The sequence below is a fragment of the Salvia splendens genome, chromosome 18 (genome assembly GCF_004379255.2).
Source record: "Salvia splendens isolate huo1 chromosome 18, SspV2, whole genome shotgun sequence".
Taxonomy (NCBI): domain Eukaryota; kingdom Viridiplantae; phylum Streptophyta; class Magnoliopsida; order Lamiales; family Lamiaceae; genus Salvia; species Salvia splendens.
In genome coordinates, this window is record NC_056049.1 from 17,600,275 (window position 1) to 17,621,407 (window position 21,133).

Sequence of the window (21,133 nt, forward strand, 5' to 3'; positions counted from 1 at the left end):
ATAATCTCACAACTCAATTCTAGATTGTATTTTGGTATTATTTTATTTAGGAAAACGAACACCACCTATGATGTTAATTCTAAGAGAGCACAAATTCAAATTCGGAGAGAGCACAAATTCAAATTCATATATATTTTTTGGCTTGGCATGTTCATTATGATTTTCATTGTATTATATTTATGTTGATTAAAAATTTTAATTATTCTTTTATACTAGTACAAAATGTATAAAAAGGGGCATGTATTTTAATCTATATTTATACTATACCTATTCATTATGATTTGCATATTATTTTATATTTTATTGAATGTATAAATAGTAGTAACATATAATGTGTACATTGAAGATATAAAAACAGACTTTGATATATTATATTATCTTGAAACACGCAAAAAAGCTTATTTTATAAACATAAATTGAAAAAAGAAAACGGCTATCTTTTCTTTTCAAAATTGCAAATACGCTTAATTTATCTTGTTTTTTACTACGATAGTTTTTTTTCCCTCTGGATTTCAAATCAAATCAAATTCGAGCTGCTGAGTTTTTCCTCCCATTTTTCCAAATTCCCAACCCAAATTCCCAAATTGAACTAGGGTTTTAAAATTTTCACTGATTCAAGAGCATGGCTGTATTTCCCCATTACAGAAATTGTGTAACAATGGTGGCGGGCCTGGCAATGTCTATGGCCATTATGATTTCTCCCGAAAACTCCCCTTCTATTTATAGATTTTATTTTTCCTAATTTTAAAAAACTCAAGATTTTATTTTCCTAATTTAATTTATTTCGATGTTGATTAGGAATATCTCCCAAAATTTATAGTATAAATATGGTATGGAAAGAATTATTATCATCCTAACTCTCTTACTTCTATCTAGGGGTGTGCATTCGGGTTTCGGTTCGGTTTTTCGCCCAAACCGAACCAAACCCGAAAAACCGAATTTAGACTAAAATTAAAACCGAACCGAAACTGAAAAACCGAAAACCGAAAACCGAACTTAAAAACCGAATTAAACCGAAAAACCGAAATTTTTAAATTTCAACCAAAAACCGAAATTGTATGAAAAAACCGAAAAACCAAAATAAAAAAAATCACAAAACTATAATAACATGATTAACATACATCAACCAACAAAATTTACATATCTAGGCAACTCATCAACCATTAGCATAAAAGCTAAAGCCTTTCTTAGCCTTTTCTTGATCAAACTTCTCTTTTTTTCATGGCCTTTGTCATCCTCATGGGGAGTAACTTTAGTTACATCAATGCTATCTCCAATGGCTTCTCTTTCATTATTCAACATCTACAATAAGAAAGATTTAGAAAATTATATATTAAATCGTAAATTGGAGAAAATTATAACATCAATGGACAATGATAATCTCCAATTGTTCACCATATGAAATTCAACACTCAATTTCAACATCTAACGATGCATAAATTACAACAATTAAATTTTGTAGAAAATTAAACACAGTATCAGAAGAACAAAACATGCAGAGCACAGCTCCTGATATATAAGATCAATATATTTCAAGAATGAAAAGGCAAGTGGGATTTCAATAAGGCAGACGTAATTATTCCCATCTAATTGTTTAGATATCCAATTTACTGTTGTAAAAAAATGCTAGAAAGAGGCGAAGCCACCCAAGTCAAGAAGTCTCCATATTCAATAATCAGATACAAGAATGAAGCAAACTAAGATTTTCAACATATTCGAAGGACAAAAAATCTCAATCAATGATGCTCTCTCAATGTAAACTCGAAAGTACTAATAATCCTAGCATAGAAGCATACACCAAAAAGCCTCTAGCAAGAAAGCAGAACAACAAGAGAAACAGAGAAGCAACAAAAGATACAGTATAAACAGAGGGAGAATAACAAATTTTGAGCAAATGTGGTATAATTTTCACTCCTGCACAACATGTGAAAACGAAAGCAAATGCAAAACTCACAAGGCAGCATAGGCAAAATCCTTTCACCATAATCTCTAAAGAGCCAAGCTATAATATTTGTCAACAGAAACACGACACCATAAGCATATCGAGCCCTCAAAGACTTCTTCTTCCGGGCAGAGCACCGAAATTTTGAGCGGCGTGGCTGGCTGAGGGATGCAATACACAAATTAAATAGGAATCAAATGAGTAGGAGATTTTACCTTCTTGAGCGGCGTGGCTGGCTGAGGGAGGAGGCGGCTGCTGGACGCTGGAAGGCGACGAGTCGTCGGGTGGAGGGGCGTCAACGTGGAGAGGAGCAGACGGCCAAGAATCTGGAGCACGGCTGGAGGGCGGAGGCGACGGGGAGGAGAAGAGAGGGGAAACAGAGAGGAGAATAGATGGCGACAGAGAGGAGAGGAGAAGAGATTCCGAATCTGGATTTGGAGAGGAGGCGGAAGGAGTGAATTAGGGTTAGAGTCTTTTAATGAGTACTATTTATATAATATATATATATATATATATATATGTTAAATATAATTCGGTTTTTCGGTTTTTCGGTTTTTTTTTTCATCAAAACCGAACCGAACCGAAAAACCAAAATTTTCAAAATTTTAAAACCGAACCGAACCGAAAAACCGAAAAAACCGAACCGAATTTCAAATTTTCGGTTTGGTTCGGTTCGGATATTCGGTTTCCTGTTTTTTTGCTCACCCCTACTTCTATCCCTAATTTATTCTTACTTTTCATAAGCTGCCTTCAAATTAATATGGAGAGAGGTCCTTCCAAGAATTAGCAAGAAAGATTTGCAAAGTAATATGGAGAGACATCCTTCCACGAGCTTTTAATATTTTTTTTACTCATAATTCTAAAATATTCTATAATTCTAAAAATCTACTCATAATTCTAAAATATTCTATAATTCTAAAAATTTCCCAAAAAATTATTAGGGTATAATTTTTTTTCTTAATGTAGCATGTAAAAAATTCAAGATTTTTTTTGAAAAAATATGAAATACTATTAAATATCCTTTACTCCCCTTGTCCCACAAAAATAAGCACTCTTTTCCTTTTTAGTTCTTCCCACAAGAATTTGCATTTTGTAATTTGGAAACTATTTTTTCTCTAATAAGGTGAGACTCATTCACCACTAACAATATTTTACTTACTTTTTCTCTCTACCTCTCTCTTACTTTAACAATTTTGCATTAAAACTCATGTCGAACCCAAAATGCATATTCTTTGGGGACTGAGGGAATACTATTATATAAAATTTTATTCTGAAAAAATCAATCTTACATATTTAGTAGGACGAAGAAAGTATTAGATATGTTTAGGAAGTAAAAACCTATTAAAAATATGGTGGTTAAGGGCACCCGCAACGCGTCTCGCGGGTGTCCCTTATCTCGTCCCGACGAGACGAGACTCGCGCGGGACGCGTTGCAGCGTCCCGTCTCATCCCCAGCCCGCCGAGACGCCCGTCGCTGCGAGACGGCGCGCGAGCTGTCTCGCCACACGCGCGCGCGACGTGTCGCGCTCCGGAGCCATGCGTGACGCCCACTCGCCGGCCCGTGAGTGGGCGTCATCATGTTGACGCAATAAATCATTTTTTTAAAAAAATTAAAAATTAATAAAAAAAATTAAAAATTAAAAACGGTCATATGACCGTTCAACGGTCATTTTCCTTTTTTATTTATTTTTATTTTTTTACTCTATAAATACTCCTATTTGATCCTCATTACACATTAACACACATCTATTCTTCTCAAATCATCTCTCTTTCCTCTCCAATTTTCATCTCAATTCATCTCTTTTATTCTTGTACCAAAGTTAATCCATTCATGGATCCATTTGAGCAAATGCGTCGAATAATGGAAGAACAACTTGAAGAACTGCGACGTAGGGAGGCGGAGGAACCCGCGCCGCCCCAAAGACGATCCCGGACTTACATCCATCGTAACCGGAAGGAAGTCACCGCAAGGTTAGTATGCGATTACTTCTGCGATAACCCGGTATGGGGAGATACCTACTTCCGTCGCCGTTTTCGCATGCAGCGACCGCTATTTCTCCACATCGCAAATACGTTGGCAGCCCGGGAAGAGTTCTTCCAAGAAGGGTTCGACGCCGTTGGCCGTCCTAACCACACGACGCTGCAGAAATGTACTGCAGCTATCCGTCAGCTTGCGACTGGACAAACGGCGGATTTGTTCGACGAATACCACCACATTGGAGAAAGCACTGAGAGAATGTGCTTGATCCAATTCTGCAAAGGCGTCCGGGCAGCCTATACCGACGAATTTCTCTGGAAGCCAAGCACGACAGATTGCCAGTTTCTGCTCCACCTTCACGAAGAAGTGCACGGATTCCTCGGGATGCTTGGCAGCATCGATTGCATGCACTGGCAATGGAAGAATTGCCGTGTGGCGTGGAGGGGGTCGTACACGAGCGGCCACAAAGGCACCCACCCTACCGTTATACTCGAGGCCGTTGCCGACTACCGGCTATGGATCTGCATGAGTACTTCGGGGTCCCCGGATCGAATAACGACGTAAACGTGCTCAACCAATCCGACCTCTTCGCTGAAGTTTTGGATGGTAAAGCGTCGGCCATCAACTTCATCGCTAACAATCAGCGGTATACAATAGGGTACTATCTTTCCGACTGCATTTATCCGAAGTGGCCAACCTTCGTGAAGACATTCAACAGGCCAGTGAACGAAAAGCAGGCTCTTTTTGCGCAGAGGCAGGAGGCTGGAGAGGGCGTTCGGGGTTCTCCAAGCGCGCTTCAGCATTATCAAAGCCCCGGCTCGTACGTAGGTTATAGAGAGTATGGTCGACATCATGTATGCGTGCATAATCTTGCACAACATGATTGTCCAAGACGAAGGATCTGAGGCGGGAAACTGGTTCGACCTTGAAACCCCCAGAAGCTCCACCGCAAGTAGTCCGCCTCGTAGTGAAGTTCATCCGTCTATACAAGAACGGTTTTCTATTTGGGCAAGGACACGTGATTCTACCGCCCACGCCCAACTCCAAGATGATCTAATGGAGCACATTTGGGCAAAATTTGGCGGAAGAAATTAAATTATGTATTTTTAATTTTTTTAGGATTTTTAATTATGTTTTTTTAATTTTTACGAATTTTAAGTTATAATTTGTAATTTTATTTTATTTAATGAAGTGTGTTTTTATTAATTGAATTTGTTGGAAATAAAAATAAAAAATGAAATTAAATGAATAGTAATTTAAGAGATGGTTAAGAGACGGATAAGAGATGGAGGGTTGCAGGTTCTATCTCTTAGTTAAGAGATAGAGTGAAAAGTACAGTAGGGCCCATGAATAGTTAAAGGATGAGACGGTTACGAAACGGATAAGAGACAGCGTTGCAGATGGCCTAATTCAATTCAAAAAAGTTTAGTTATATGATCCAAAGTGAAAAAAGAAAAGAAAAGAAATTTGGATGTGATGGTAGAAACAATGATAGAATCTCGTACAATTCCTGATCGCTATGTGAATTTGAACAAATAGTTATTACATGGTGATAAGGCTCATTTCATGTATCGGTTTAAGGGTAAAATGTATACTACTTGATCGGTTTATCGCGCTAAACAAGTGTTAAAATATGCAGAAATCCTACTTGACCAAGGCAGTAAGGCCGAACTGATCAAGTAAGTACAAAAGGCGAAAAAGGGCCAAGAATCGGGGTAGTTGATCAAGGGGGAGCGATCAAGCAGTTAGTTGGGGACCGTTGGCTTCTAGAAGAAGAACACGTGAGGAAATGAGCTGGATATGGCGTAACATTCTGTTGTCAAGGACGACGTTCTAGAAGGGGACACGTGCCGGAATATGAGAACGCAAGGACGAAGCTGTTATATGAATCTGTTACCAAAAAGCATCGGCATTCTAGAAGAACAACACGTAGCAATCAATGAGTCGCTCACTCTCAGAATGAGCGAATATTTCCTGTCAAGATCGTTATCCAGCTGGGAGTCGAATCGAGCTTATAAATAGATGATGTGCCATCTCAAGAAGGGGGATCCGAGACTTTACTTTCCGTCTAATTTAGCTTAACTTAGTTAACTAGTGTAGTTTAGCTCCCTAGCTTAGTTTAGATCAGTTCTCTAGTTTAGTTTAGATAGCTTAGTTAAAAGGGCGACCGAAGGGAGCGCTGCAGAATACTCATTTCTGTCTGAGTTATCTTAAGTTTCCCGCTGAGATTCTTCTCAGTTTTTACCACTTTCATAGTTTCCGAAGTGTTAGCTTAGTTTAATTTCACGTTGTACTCAGTTTTTAGTTTAATCGAAGTTATTTTGCGTTTACATCCTCGCATTTACTTTTCCGCTGTTACCTACAATTCACTTGACCCAGTAGTTAAAGTTCCATTGATCAAGCTAGCTAGTTTAATTCTGCCTAGATTAAAAACAGTAGTTAAAAACTCCCAAGTTAAAGCGTGGCAGTAGCCAATCCCCCTGTTCACTACTCACACACTCGACACACCAACTTCTCTGTGGGATCGACCCCGAACTTGCCGCTTTACTGTTAAAGTTGTGCAATTTGGGAGTTATAAATATTTTCTTGCGTGAGTCGGCTTGAGGATTGATTTGATTAAGTGGGAACGACAATTTACTAACTGATCCGACCGGTTCGGTTATCTTCTATATAACTTGATCCAATTCCAATCCGTCGATCTCGAGCTCACCAAAATGGCGTCGTTGCCGGGGAAGCATGGTGTTATTTTATGTTTGTGTGTTGTGCGTAGGAGTAAATAGTTTTATTTCTTTCTTTTCTCATTTGTTTTTCCTGCTGTTGATGAGAAGGTACCACCAAGGCGATTACTGGAATCATCCCTTTATATACAGAAGAACTAACACTCAGTGGAGAATCCAGGAAGCCGGCGTAGTTACCACTCGTTACAGAGCCGCACAAGCAGCAGCAGCCACCGAGCAGAACACAAACCCACCACCACCTGAACAAGCAGAAGTAAAAATGGCCCTTGTCCCTGACGACTCGGGAATCGGCTCTCTACACGCTCATGATGAGAGAGAGCCCACACATGCCATCGCCGCTGCTCCTGGGCTGCGGACCATCGCAATCAAATCCGGAGTATTGGCCGTTTTGTCCCACTTCTACGGCCTTTCGAAGGAGTGTCCGTATGCTTTTCTGGAGGAATTCTTCCGATACTGTGATATTCAGCCTGTGCCAGCTGGATCCACATCCGAAGATTACAGGCTTAAGGCTATTCCCTTCGTTTTGAAGGGGGACGCGGGTGTCTGGCTGTCTAGGCTGCCAGAAGGATCCATCAGGACTTGGGCCGAATTCCACATTATATTCCTCGATCGTTTCTTTCCAGCATCGAAAACAAGTGCCCTGAAAAGGGAAATTACAGAAGCCAGACAGGAGTATGACGAGCCCTTCGGCCAGTACTGGGACAGGTTCCAAGGGCTACTTCAAGCATGCCCTAACCACAAGCTGAGAGAGAAGGAGATCTTCTCGATCTTCTATGGCGGACTCACGGTGGACAGCAAGAACGACCTCAACCTCGCAGCTCAAGGGAATTTCTCCAAAACCCCATCCAGCCAAGCCAGGAATATCCTGGAGAGGCTAATTGAAGCCAAGCGGTCGTACGAAACATCTCGAGGGCAGTACAGGAGAGGAGCAGTGCACGCGGCAGAGGCGCGCAACGATGAGAAGCTAGATGCTCGTTTTGAGCAAACGGAGAAAAGGCTGCTGGAGGCAGTGGAGAAAGCCAGGCCGCCACCACAACCTGCACCGAAGGAAACGCAGTATGTGCCGCAACAGCCCCCACCAGAAGAACATCACTATTACTATTGCGAGTTTCCCCCTGAGGTGGAACCGTAGGCCCAAGTGAATGTTGTTGGCAACTGGATCCAGGGGAGACAGAGAGATGCTCCGTGGAGGGACCACCCCAACTTCAGATGGACTAATCAGAATCAAGGCCAACCACAACTAACCGCGACACAACAGGTACAACCCTCTGACGGGCAGTCCAACTGGCCAGCTCGAATCCTGGATGGACCAAACACTGGAGGGAATAGAATGCAGGGAGGTCAGGCAGGTTGGTCAAGTGGAGGACAGCCTAGCTGGTCAAGCCGACAACAGGAAGGAGAATGGGGGTACCAACACCAAGCCCCTCAGTATAGCAACTAGGGAAGGCAACCAAGTAATCAAATGGTGAGTTATGTTCCGCAGTACCACAGAGGAAACCAGCAAAATCAAGGAAACCCAAAGTATTTCCAAGGAAACTAACAAAATCATCTTTCCCAAGACCAACCAGGACAGTATGGGCCCTCCGGTTTTTACCAGCAAGGCCATGGGGGAGGCCGATTTAATCAGAGGTATCACAGGCAACAAAATGAGGGCCCAGGAGATGCGATGATCTCGCATCAACCACGAGATGCAATGCGAGAAATACAAGAGACTCAGAAAGAACAGAGGGCTGTACTCGAGATGCTTACAAAGCAGTTATCTCAGGTAGCCATGTCTTTGGGCGAACTGAGAGGGAATGAAGGGAAGATTCCAGCTACAGTGCAGCAGCCTAATGGGCGAGAAAATGTCAACGCAGTCTCTGTGAGATCAGATGGAGTCTATCGGAGCTCATCTGCGAGTTCTCCGGCACCCACAGAGGGACCGACCCAAGAAAAAAACAATGAATCCAGGTTCCTTGGTCGAGTCTCAAAGGGAGGAGAATCCAGTACCCTTGGACAAATCGCTGAAGAGGAGAAGATGGTTAAGACAGAAAATGTACCCGAAGAAATCCAGAGGAATAATCTCCCATCAAAGAAGGCCGACCCAGGGGTGTTCACGCTCCCGATTTCTATCAGAAACGTTCAAGTGGGGCACACACTGTGCGACCTAGGAGCTTCTATAAATATTAATCCGTATTCTATATACGAAAAGCTGGGGGACGCCAAGCTTGTCCATACTGATCTATTCATACAGCTAGCAGATGGGTCTTCTATCAACCCAGAGGGAATTCTGGAAAATGAAATCGTCAAGGTGAACAAATTTTTGTACCCCGCCGACTTCTTCATCATCAAGATGACAGACCCAACAGCGGAGGAGTCCCCTGGAGTCCTTTTGGGAAGGCCCTTTCTATCTACAGCCAGCACAGTCATCGACGTCGGCAAAAGGACGATGCATCTAGATTTTAATGGAGAACGACTTACATTCGGCATCATTGAAAATGTAAGAAAGCCACAAAACGGTGAGAGCATGCAGTCGGTGGATACAGCCAAGCCTAGGGTGCAAAAGAAGTTGGGAGAGGAATTCCCGAGATTTAACAAAGGGGCATCCACTGGCCCAAAGGGACAGCTTAAAAAGGAGGTGGATGAATGGTTCGATCAAAGGATAACTGAAGGAATGAATGATGAAGCCATTGAAAAAGCAATCATGGATTTCTGTAAGCCACCACAGTCAGTTGAGCCGAACTGGACAGCTAAACCAGCGGGGGTCGAAAACCACCTGATCAAGACACCCCAGTGGGGAGAATGCTGAAGGAGATCCCTGCACCTGCAGGACAGTTACTGTCATTACCAGCATTACCGGGTACCTTCACGAACCTGTCCACCCAGAGGCATAAAGAACCAAACCACCCAGACCTGCAAGGACAGAAGAGAAAATTGTTGGAGGAGCTGGGGCTGAATCAAAAGGCAATTGAAGGAAAAATATCAGACTTGATGGGGATTGCCTAGGTCCATGCTTGCGTTCCACCATGTCTAAAGAAGAAGTGACGCCCCACTGTGATCAGCAGCGTAGACTCGACCCCACTGTGAGAAACGGAGAGCTCACGGTGGGGCAGAAGGAGTTACTTTTCCAGTATCAACCCAAGCTGATGCTCGAGAGGAGGAAATTAAAATGGGTAGACCCTCGTACCACCGCCGGATCAAATGAAGAAATCAGACTCAAGGGGGGCGATCATGATTCGCCACCCTTATTAATGAACAAACATGGGGTGAAACCTTATCGAGATAAAACCAGGGTGGGCATGGTGGAAGATATTCCACCACTCATGCCTAACTATCACCAGCAAGCAGGTAAAGGGAGTGATCGAGTACTCATGGGTAGTCTGCTTGATCAAACAACAACTTCTTTATCTGATCAATTGACATCCTAGGGGATTCGTTCAAGGCCTTGTAGTTAATGTAAATAGTTTTTTTATTTTTATTTATTAAGTTTTAATTAAGAGTCGGAAGTAAAGGAAAGGGCGTGTGCCACCATCTCTATCTCTGCCATCTGCTGGGTGCCTATCTACAGAGGAATATAATCATGAAAATACCTAAGCCCGCCCCTATCCTTCTAAGGTGCAATCCCCCAGAGCTATTCAACTTGATTTTCTTTTTCAACAAGGGACTCTTGTACATGAAGGACGATGCCGTCCACTTCTACGATGTAGAGGATGAAAGGCCTGAGGTAACCGTCATAACTGGGAGAAGGAGCAGGGCCGACGCAAGTACAGAAGCTGCAGAACAGGGCAGCCCAGAAGTGACAGCAGAAACTGACGGAGATAGCAGGGCTGAGGCCCACTTGGACACGGAGGAGAGAGTTCCGATGGAAACGGTAACGCCAGAATGGAAAGAAGACATGGCAGCACTAGGGAGCGCCTTGAAGGACGAAATGACAGCCATAAGGAGCACCATAATAGAGAAGACGGCGACCATGGGGACAAATGTGACCGAGGCACTGGCGACCATAAGAGGCGACATTGGAGAGGAAATGGCCGCTATAAGGAGCAACATCCAGGAGATTCAAACAGGTATCGCGTCCCTACATTCTGCAATTCACAGCTTTAAGGAACCGCTAGGAATCAATGCCGAAAGGATGGCTGAGGCTCTGCTGCTGATGATGAAAATGGTAAAGTTCGTCCAGCAACAAACGTTTCAAACCCACTTGAGCACTCCTACAGAGATCCCCAAAGCAACTGCCCAAGGAACTCAGTCAGTTTTTCCTTCCCCAGCGGCCCCTCCAAGCAGCAGCATGCAGCACTCCCCTACCGAAACTGCACAGACGACCATGTCTGATGATCCCCCACTTCCACTTTCCAAGCGCCCGAAGGCGTTACCACGGAAGTCAGGTCCATGAGGGACCGGAAAAAAGCAGTTGAAGTACCCCTTACCCCATCTTAGCTCACGTTAATTTCAAAACAGTTTTAGTTTTAATTTGTTTTTGGTATGTAAAATTGTCATTCTATTCCGCATCACACTTAGACCTGCGTTGGGTCTAAGTGTGAGAAGTATGCATGCCATATTGCTTGTTTTTGTCTGCCTATATCTTTTTGGATTTTGTTAGCATGTTGTGATTGTGGCACTATCTCACACTTAGCCCAGTGTCTGGTCTAAGTGTGAGAAGTTTTCCTTATTTGTTGTTGTGCTGTCGCCTGTGCCTAACCCTTCTTTCCACTGCATCTAGTCCCTCAGGGACAAGTTCATATGCAGTGGGGAGAGGGGACGGGTTAGTTACAGTAGAATCATACATGCTAAAAATTTTCAAAAATAACAAACTCCAGATAGTAATAAGATATGCAATATGCATGAAATTGAATAAATGGAAGACTTGATTACTTTTTGGGAGAGTTAGAAAAAGGATTCAGTATGCTCACATGTAAAACTTGATTGCAAAAACTTGATCAATTTGAACGACGCAAGTATGATGGAAACTCTCAAAATCTAAACCAACTGTGAAGCCTCTCTATATGTGAGTTATAAGCCAAAAGTAGAACACTTTCTACTATTTTTACAAAAGAAAAAAATTTACGAGAGGCTGATTTTTAATATTGAGATGAAAATTGCACAAGTAGTAAGGACTAAAGGCACTAGGACTTAGCCTTTTGAGCCGTTTTCTTCCTTCGATTCCACAACCCCGCCTCATTATTCAAGGCACCCCTTAGTTAACCACTTTGAGCCCAAACACCCTTACCCATTCTTTGAAGCCTTAAGACCAAATACAAGTTTCATATCACATGAGAAAAGAGGGTCGAAGAGATGAAGTTTGTCAAGGAAAATAAAAGGGGGTAACAATAGAATGATCGAAATAAAGGGTAGCCGGGTTGATCAAGTTAGACAATCGGGTTGATCATATAAAAAATGATGAAAATGTTTGAGATAAAGAAAAGGCAGGAAATAGTTGTAACCTGACCCAGAAAATCAAAAGTAAACAAATAAGCCGAAAGTTATAAGGCTAAAGGTCGAAATTTGATCGAGAAGGAGCATCAAGAAGAGGAAGAAATAAATATCCCAATTCTGATCCAGCGAGTTTAGTCAAATCTTTGGCTTTTCAACTAATGTGATTTTTCTTTAGAATTTTATATTTGAACTTAGAACCCCTAGGACCCTACCCTAATACGTTACTACCCTTGAGCCCCGTTACAACCCAAAACAAAGACCTTAAGGAACTATCTTGTGCAGTCCGATTCAAGGTATTAAATTTATGGCAACACCGAGTGAACAGTCCTAACAACTCTGTGAGAAATGAGCGACTGAGTGAATCCAACAGTGGATTTTAAATTGAGCAATCTTGACAAGCTGACACCTTGATCAAGCAAAGGCAAAAGAGAAGGAACACAAGCTACTGACAAATGGATTGACCTCGACCTCGGGTATGATTGTTGAAAAATTAATCGGTCTAATGCATATATATGTGAATACGTGTTTTTTTATCTTGAGGTCTTGTTTTTTTCTTTTCATTTTTTTCTTTTACTGTGAAATAAGTAAACCATGCCTGAAATTTTCCTTATCCTTTTCTTTTCTTTTTCTTTATAGTTGGGGACAAGTATGTTTTAAGTGTAAGCAGTTTGATAATGCTCATTTCATGCATCTGTTTAAGGGTAAAATGTATACTACTTGATTGGTTTATCGCGCAAAACAAGTGTTAAAATGTGCAGAAATGCTACTTGGCCAAGGCAGCAAAGCGGAACTGATCAAGCAAGTACAAAAGGCGAAAAAGGGCCAAGAATCGGGAGAGTTGATCAAGGGGGAGCGATCAAGCAGTTAGGTGGGGACCGCTGGCTTCTAGAAGAAGAACACGTGAGGAAATGAGCTGGATATGGCGCACCATTCTGTTATCAAGGATGACGTTCTAGAAGGGGACACGTGCCGGAATATGAGAACGCAAGGACGAAGCTGTTATACGAATCTGTTACCAAAAAGCATCGACATTCTAGAAGAACAACACGTAGCAATCAATGAGTCACTCACTCTCAGAATGAGCGAATATTCCCTGTCAAGATCGTTATCCAGCTGGGAGTCGAATCGAGCTTATAAATAGATGATGTGCCACCACAAGAAGGGGGATCCGAGACATTACTTTCCGTCTAGTTTAGCTTAGATTAGTTAACTAGTGTAGTTCAACTCCCTAGTTTAGTTTAGATCAGTTCTCTAGTTTAGTTTAGATAGCTTAGTTAAAAGGGCGACCGAAGGGAGCGCTGCAGAATACTCATTTCTGTCTGCGTTATCTTAAGTTTGCCGCTGAGATTCTTCTCAGTTTTTACCGCTTTCTTAGTTTCCGAAGTGTTAGCTTAGTTTAATTTCACGCTGTACTCAGTTTTTAGTTTAATCGAAGTTATTTTGCGTTTACATCCTCGCATTTACTTTTCCGCTGTTACCTGCAATTCACTTGACCCAGTAGTTAAAGTTCCATTGATCAAGCTAGCTAGTTTAATTCTGCCTAGATTAAAAATAGTAGTTAAAAACTCCCAAGTTAAAGCGTGGCAGCAGCCAACCCCCCTGTTCACTACTCACACACTCGACACACCAACTTCTCTGTGGGATCGACCCCGAACTTGCCGCTTTACTGTTAAAGTTGTGCAATTTGGGAGTTATAAATATTTTCTTGCATGAGTCGGTTTGAGGATTGATTTGATTAAGTGGAAACGACAATTTGCTAACTGATTCGATCGGTTCGGTTATATTCCATATAACTTGATCCAATTCCAATCTGTCGATCTCGAGCTCACCACATGGCTTCTCCAGTTTCGAAAACAAAATGAAAGAAAAGAAACAAGATAGAATGTGCACTACAGCTATGTACTACTCGTACTTGCTGACCAATTTTAATGATTGGCTGCTCGATACTTGTACGTCTTTCCAAAAATTCCCACTCAGGCTCTGTTTGGTACACAGAATAGAAGTTGAATTGAAATGAAAGAAATTGAATTCTAATTCAATTCCAAATCATATGTTTGGTAAAATGAAGTAATTGATATGAAATTGAATTTGAAAAATTTGTGCACACATATTGTACACACATTATACACAAAAAATATGCTCGCACACACTTCACAGAACATACACATGAACACACACTACATACATTATACACAAAATACATTCAATGCACACAATATACACACACTATACACAAAATACACACACGACACACATTATACAAAAATTCTAAGGGTAAAATTGTCAAGTCAAAGAAGAAACAACCCTATGGATTTATGTCACACTGCTCTATAGTAGAAGAATGAATATGAAGAAAAGGGAGTCGTTCTACCACCTTCACTCCAGCCCAAAACCTTCGGCAGCCAACCGAGGGAGAATTTCAGCCTTTCATTTTCAATCCAACCAACGTAGCTAGCAGTTCCACAGTCCTGAGGAATTTACGCATTTAGTTTTTCGTTTTCATTTCCATTTCTGTTCCTAGTTCTAGCTATCTTTTAGATTCCAGTTTTTCGTATTTAAACTTGTAGTTAATCTCAAGTCTCGTTGTTGGAAATAGTATAGCTAAAGGTCAGTACCACATATTGAACACAGGGAAAACTATCACAGATTGTCTACCTTATACTTAGCTTCTTCTACTATTTGAAGAAAATAAAGGATTTTTTTATTTTTTAAAAATAAAATTGTAAAAGCAACGAAAGCAACGGAAGCAAGTAAAGATTGTAGATAAATACACAGAGATAAACGGAAGAGATTTGGCAATTACAAGGATGTGCTTTCACAGTTATGATTAATAAAAATTCCAATTACAACACCCTAGCACAATTCATACTTCACTACAACGAGTCACATATTTATTGACTATGCAGTACAAAGTGGATTACGGACACTAGGGGCGTCAATCCTAGATTAGTAACTCCTAAAGGCTCCTAAGACTCCTATTGTTCTCGATCTCAATTAACAGTGTCGTTTTAAGGGAAGCTAATTGTAATGTCAACTAAGCTCTTCTGACTCATAAACCTCCTCTCATGATTATGTTGCAAGCCAATCTTACGACTATGTTGCAAGCCAATAGATCATCACAGAATGTGTCACTCAAACGTGAAGCAATTATCCAATACTTAGATTAGAAGCGAAGTATTGAATAAAACGGATATTAAATAAATAGGAACTGTATAAACCAAATTCATTACTGACACATCCCTAGAATTTTATGAGTTTAGTTACACTTGATTAAATAAGCTAAACACATACTACCTTTGTCCCGCATTAACTGTCACATTTGCTTTTCTGCACTCGTTTTATAAAAATGATACTACTTTCGTCCCGCATTAGGAGTCGTACTTCACTAGAACGAGTCACGTATTTATTGTTCTTCACCTCGATTCTGGACCGTCCAAGCGTCACATCAATCACCTGGGCCGGCTCACAATTCAAGTGGGCATTCAATTACCCAATTTCGGGGTCATCATCTACCGCTGCTGCCATAATTTCTGGATTTTTCTTTTCTGGAAATAAGTTTGTTGCAGGCTTAACTGGTGAGGCGCGATCTTTCTCACTCGCTGAACTCGAAGGTGCTAGACCTGCTATGGTTAACCCTTATCTGGTAGTAGCAGGAGCTAGAGCCTCTCTGATCCGCTAGTTAGACTTAGTGTCTCTTCAATTGACTGTGTTATTCCAGTGTCCAAACTTCGAGCCTCCGTACATAAACTGAAAAGAAAAACAAAAATATAAATAGATCAAAACTATATACACCCAAGTATCTCAACACATGCATATATAACATCATTCATCCCGGCAACGGCGCCATTTGAAGGATGTTTACTTATCGCAAACTGATCACACACAATATAAAGAAAATAAAGTTCAACGCAGACTGATCAAGAAGCGTCGGTCGACAGATCAAGCAGACTACTAAACATGTTGTTGGGTGCCCAAACAGAAACGAGGACCTTCAAGACCTTAACCCACAATACTATGAATTAGTAAATGGAGTGTTTAAACATGCGTTGTGGACATTTCGGGATGGTTGTTGCCACGCAACTGTGTGGGTTAAGTTCTACTCTATTGGACTGAACTGAACTGACCAAGAATTAGAATACTAACTGATCAGCTAAACATGCGATGAAAACATTAACATTGCAAACGGATCAAGCGAACAAAAAAGAAGGGACCATTGTGTACGAGTAAATTAAGCTGTGGAAAAGAGAAAAGGTGACACGGACTACTTCCTAACTAACTCTAATAGTCTTCTTCCTCAAACAAGCCAAATTAAACACAGATTGGAACATCATTTCAGATCGGAAACAGAGCATATGCCGCAAAAGAACAAAGCACTAAATTCAAACTAGATCCGTTCAATTAAATCACGTACACAACAGATCAAACAATAACTACTCTATTCCATGCAAAACTCAGTACCAACTTCAGATCTGACGTAAATTAAACTCCACCTAACTAGATCTAAGCAACCCACCAACAATTAAACGCGATCACCCATGCACAAAACCAAATCAAGCTCACTAACTCCAGATCCAACCCAACTTCCACCTGAGAACTTTATGGCACCAAACTTTTCACAGGATTCCAGAATTAAAACAGAAATTAAACACAAATTCAAAAAATGCACCGATTACGAACTCGCGAAATGAAATTAACTAAGGAAAACTTAGATTAACAAGATTCAGACAAATATATTCGAACAAAGAGAGTACAAAGATGAAAGGATGGTATCGGCTCCTCAGAGCTTAAAAACACGGGACAAAATGTAGATTTCTTCTAAACTAAGCTCTCTCCCTCCAAACGAGGACGTAGAGAGTATTCTTCCGGTAGAACTTACTTTTCATGCTTCTTCTAGCTTTCTTATCCTATGGTTTCTGCTGATTTCTGTGGAGTGGTGTGACTATGGACTAAGTGATGAGGAATGATCGTGATTCTCGGTGATGATCTCTTCAGAGTCCCTCCTTCTATTTATAGGACGACTTTAGCACCAATCCATAAGGTAAATCCTCATTATTTGGCATTTATGCCCTTGCATAAGAAGGCACTGTACATTCTCTCTCCTCTGACTCATCCTTCGCAGCTCCTTAGTATTAGGTCCTCTTGATCAATCTGCATAGCTGCCTGGCATGGTCGCTCCATCTCTCACCAACTTGATCAGTTTGCTCAACTTTTGTTCTCACTTGATCAAGTTGCATCGTCACTTGGTAAATTTCCAATCCTGCACACTAAAAACTCCACTTTCCTTGCGTTATTTCCCCAAGTTAGTATATTAATCACCATAAAACTATGCATGAAACGAGCCTTATCAGCAGGGCATCGAGGTGCTTCGACAGGGAAGTCGAAGAAGAAGGGCAGGGGCAAGGGCAATGGCAAGGGGGTGGCAGTGGAGTCTTCGCAGGCGGAGGGCGCAGAGGATGCGGGGGATGAGGAGGAGAGCGATGGGGGACGTTAGACCGTCTGGAGTGAGGAGGAGTGCTTGTCTCTATCTAAGGCTTGGATCAGTGTTGTTGATGATCCCATTGTGTTAAGCAATCAGCACATCGAAAGGATGTAAGCTCCCATTGCGGACGCCTACACAACCTTCAAGCCGACGGACGAAAAGTGTCACGATAGGGAGCAGTACCGGAAGAAATGGGAGCGAGTAAGGAGGGTGATCTCCCAATTTACCGGCATCTACGAGAACAACTCTCGCATGCTTACCAGTGGCCAAACCATGGACGATGTGAAGAGGTTGTCGTTGTAGCAGTACCCCGAGACCGGGAAGTTCAGCGTGTTTAAATACTGGGACGCCTATGTGGTACTGATTAGAGATTCCCAAGGTTTTCGGTTCGGGCGGTTATCCGCGGAACCGTAATCGGCGGTTCCGGTTCCGAACTGGAACCGTGAGATTTAAATCGAACCAAAACCGTCACTTTTGGAACCGTGGTTCGATTCAGGTTTCAAAATTTTGGAACCAAAACTGTGCCGGAACTGCCAGTTCCGGATGGTTCTAGACCCTAACCGTGAAAAACTGCGGGAAAACCGTGAAACCGTGCCGAAACCGCCAAAAAACACCAGAAACCGACTGTTCGGAACCGTGAAAAACCATAAAAAACCACCGAAAAACCGGCAGTTCCAAACCGTAACCTTAACCGCCGGTTCTGGAACCGGAACCGTAACCACGAAACACCCTCGCGGTTCGGTTCCGGTTCAACAATTTCCAAAACCGGAACCGGCATTTCCGAACCGTAACCACCGGTTCCGGAACCGTGGGCATCTCTAGTGCTGATGGATTCCGCCAAGTTTCATGCGGGTGTTGCCGCTGGCTGGCCGAAGCGGACGAAACTCAACATCTCCGGCGAGTACGACAACAGTGCCGTTTCCCATGACCTCTCCGACGATGCCCAAGAGACCCCTCCACCGGTTCCCTGCCGCCGTCGCCCGGTTAGGCAAAAGAATGCGATGCGGATGTCTAGGAGAGGTGCCAACAGGACCCAAGAGGTCCAATCGGAAACTCCTATTGCCGAGCCACTTCCCGGTTTCACCCAGCTCGCGCGCATCCAACAGCAGCAGAGCATGATAGAGGTCGGGAATAGAGAACGACGGATGACCCCTTACACAAGGATGTCCGTATTCTTGTCGAATTTTTAATTCCGTATTTGTGAATTTTTGAATTTGGGATGTCCTAGTGTTTGTCCACTATTGTGCAGTGGGATGTCCTTATGACGTGGCAGGAGGTGTTTTTGGGATGTCCTTGGGCTTGTCCGCCGGGATGTCCGCCCCTATTGTGGATGCGCTGAGTATGCACATTTGGTTGGACTCGGGTTTTAATACACAATTGTTAAAGTAAGAGAGATGTAGAAAGAAAAAGTAATTAAAGTATTACAAGTGGAGAATGGTTCTCACCTCATTAGAGAGAAAAAAGTGTCCAAAATTGGAAAGTCCATACTCTTGTAGGACGAACTAAAAAGGAAAGAGTTCATACTCTTATGGAACAGAGGCAGTATAAAATGATTAAATCTTTATCACAATATTAAAATATTATATTTTTTAACTAAAATAATAATTTTATTTCTTAACGAATAACTCGAACCTAACCTGACTTACTCGAACCCAATCCGAAATCATTGAATTTTTATTAGGTCTATCAGATAAGGACCCAAACCCAAAACCAATTAACTTCGACCGAACAATGTTTGTGTTGAGTTTGTGTGTTGAACATATTAGAGTAAAGGCCAAATGTGGTCCTAAACATATGACGTTTTTATAATTTTGGTCCTAAACATTACGTTTTGAATTATTCGGTCCTACACATTTAAAAATGGGCTGAATTTAGTCCTTTTTGGACGGTTTCGTTTAAAATTGACGGTCAACGGTTGTTTAAGCTATTTCGACTAAATTAGGGGCAAGATTAGAATATTAAATTTTTTCTTATGTCTAAAGTACAAATTCTCTCAACAAAAAATCATCTTCTCTAATTGAAACAAATGCAGTGGATCCTCTCCATCAGATCACCGGAAACCACTTACAAACTCCTCCTCAAGCAGTGGCTCAAATAGGAGGAGCTCATCCTCAACCGCCTCTCCTTCAAGGAGACCCAGATCGACGCCACCCGCAAGGAGATCTCCCACCTCTACTGCCTCTTCTTCTTCTTCCTCTTCCACTCCACCGCCCTCCTCGTCCCCTTCTCCTCTGCCGCCGCACGCCCCCACCTCTGCTGCCCCTCCTGATTCCCCTCCCTCTGCTACTTGCTCTTCTCCTTCGGTTTCATTTGGGCCATCTAGTACAAGACTGACTCTGAATCTCATCTCAAAGAAAAAATATGGCCTGCAAAAAGCAGAGTCTCCTTCCCGGAATCCCCTTATGTACCGTGGTGGTCACGTGCATCCCCCTTAGCAGCACCCCCTAGAACTCCAGCACGGCGGTGATAATCACCACCCTCCACAACGATAGCGCCCCCTCCCCTTGTATCTCTCTCTCTAATCACTAATGTTTTCCTTGATTCACAAAGAGATGGAAAGAAATCAAACTCCCTAGATTTCCCCAATCCCAGATATATAAATATATTCTTTTTCTAGTCAAGAATCATCTTTTATGAGAAGGAATTTTTAGCAAAAAAGGGGAGGGATTTTGTAGATAGACAGAGAATGAGGGAAGATGATTCAAATTGGTTTTCGAAATGGGATGAAGAATTGCCGTCACCGGAGGATCTGTAGCGGTGGCTTTCAACATCCAACTGGCAACGTATTTCAAAAATAAGAAATAAAAATAAGAAAAATTAAATATTTTAATCTAACCCTAATGCAGTCAAAATAGCTTAAACAACAGGTGACCGTCCATTTTAAACGGAACCGTCCAAAAAGGATTAAATTCAGCCCGTTTTTAAATGTGTAGGACCGAATAATTCAAAATGAAATATTCAGGACCAAAATCGTAAAAACGTCATATGTTTAGGACCACACCCGACCTTTACTCAACATATTATTAAGAAATTCACCCATTATTGTTGCTAATAAGATTTGTTCAACTTCAATTATTCAAAAATATTGAAGCAAGCGTCAAACAAAACACAAAAATTTAAAACCCAATTGCCATAAATTATTTAGTCTTGGATATAAATATATACTACTATATGTATTTCCTACCTAATTTGCGCTGCTAAAAAACGAAATATGTCTATTTACTATCTAATTTTCAGATTGATTCATAGTAGATAGGCATGCACACGGGTCGGAAACCGCCGGTTCCGGTTCATGAACCGGCGGTTCACGGTTCATCATTACCATGAACCGGAACCGGCTCGCCAAGGGTCCCGACGGTTCCGGTTCCGGTTCAAAAAACCGCCGGTTCACGAGGCGGTTTAAAACCGCCGGTTTTTTGCCTGAACAGCCGGTTCCGGGCCGGTTCGGCGGTTCGTAATTTTTTTTTTTGCATTTTTTATTTGTTTATATATGAAATGTGCGTAAATAAAATTAAAAAAACAAGATGAAAGTTGCAATTTTATTGAGATTACAAGTTACAACAATTACAAATCACAAAAAACTT

At 41.8% G+C, this 21,133-nt stretch overlaps 1 protein-coding gene across 1 annotated transcript; it reads right to left on the bottom strand.

The window, feature by feature from the left end:
• Positions 1–1,008: 1,008 nt before the first annotated feature.
• On the bottom strand, positions 1,009–3,887 carry LOC121776828. The gene is made up of 3 exons (XM_042173990.1): positions 3,882–3,887; positions 2,158–2,427; positions 1,009–1,302 (listed from the first exon to the last, which is right to left on the bottom strand). Exons 1-3 carry the CDS (start codon positions 3,885–3,887, stop codon positions 1,123–1,125), a joined length of 456 nt encoding a protein of 151 aa, XP_042029924.1. The 3' UTR covers positions 1,009–1,122.
• Between the last annotated feature and the right edge of the window lie 17,246 nt (positions 3,888–21,133).

Coding starts and splice junctions, on each gene's coding strand:
- LOC121776828 (XM_042173990.1), bottom strand. Junction 1,303..2,157: donor CAGCCACGCCGCTCAAGAAG/GTAAAATCTCCT, acceptor TTCTTATTGTAG/ATGTTGAATAATGAAAGAGA.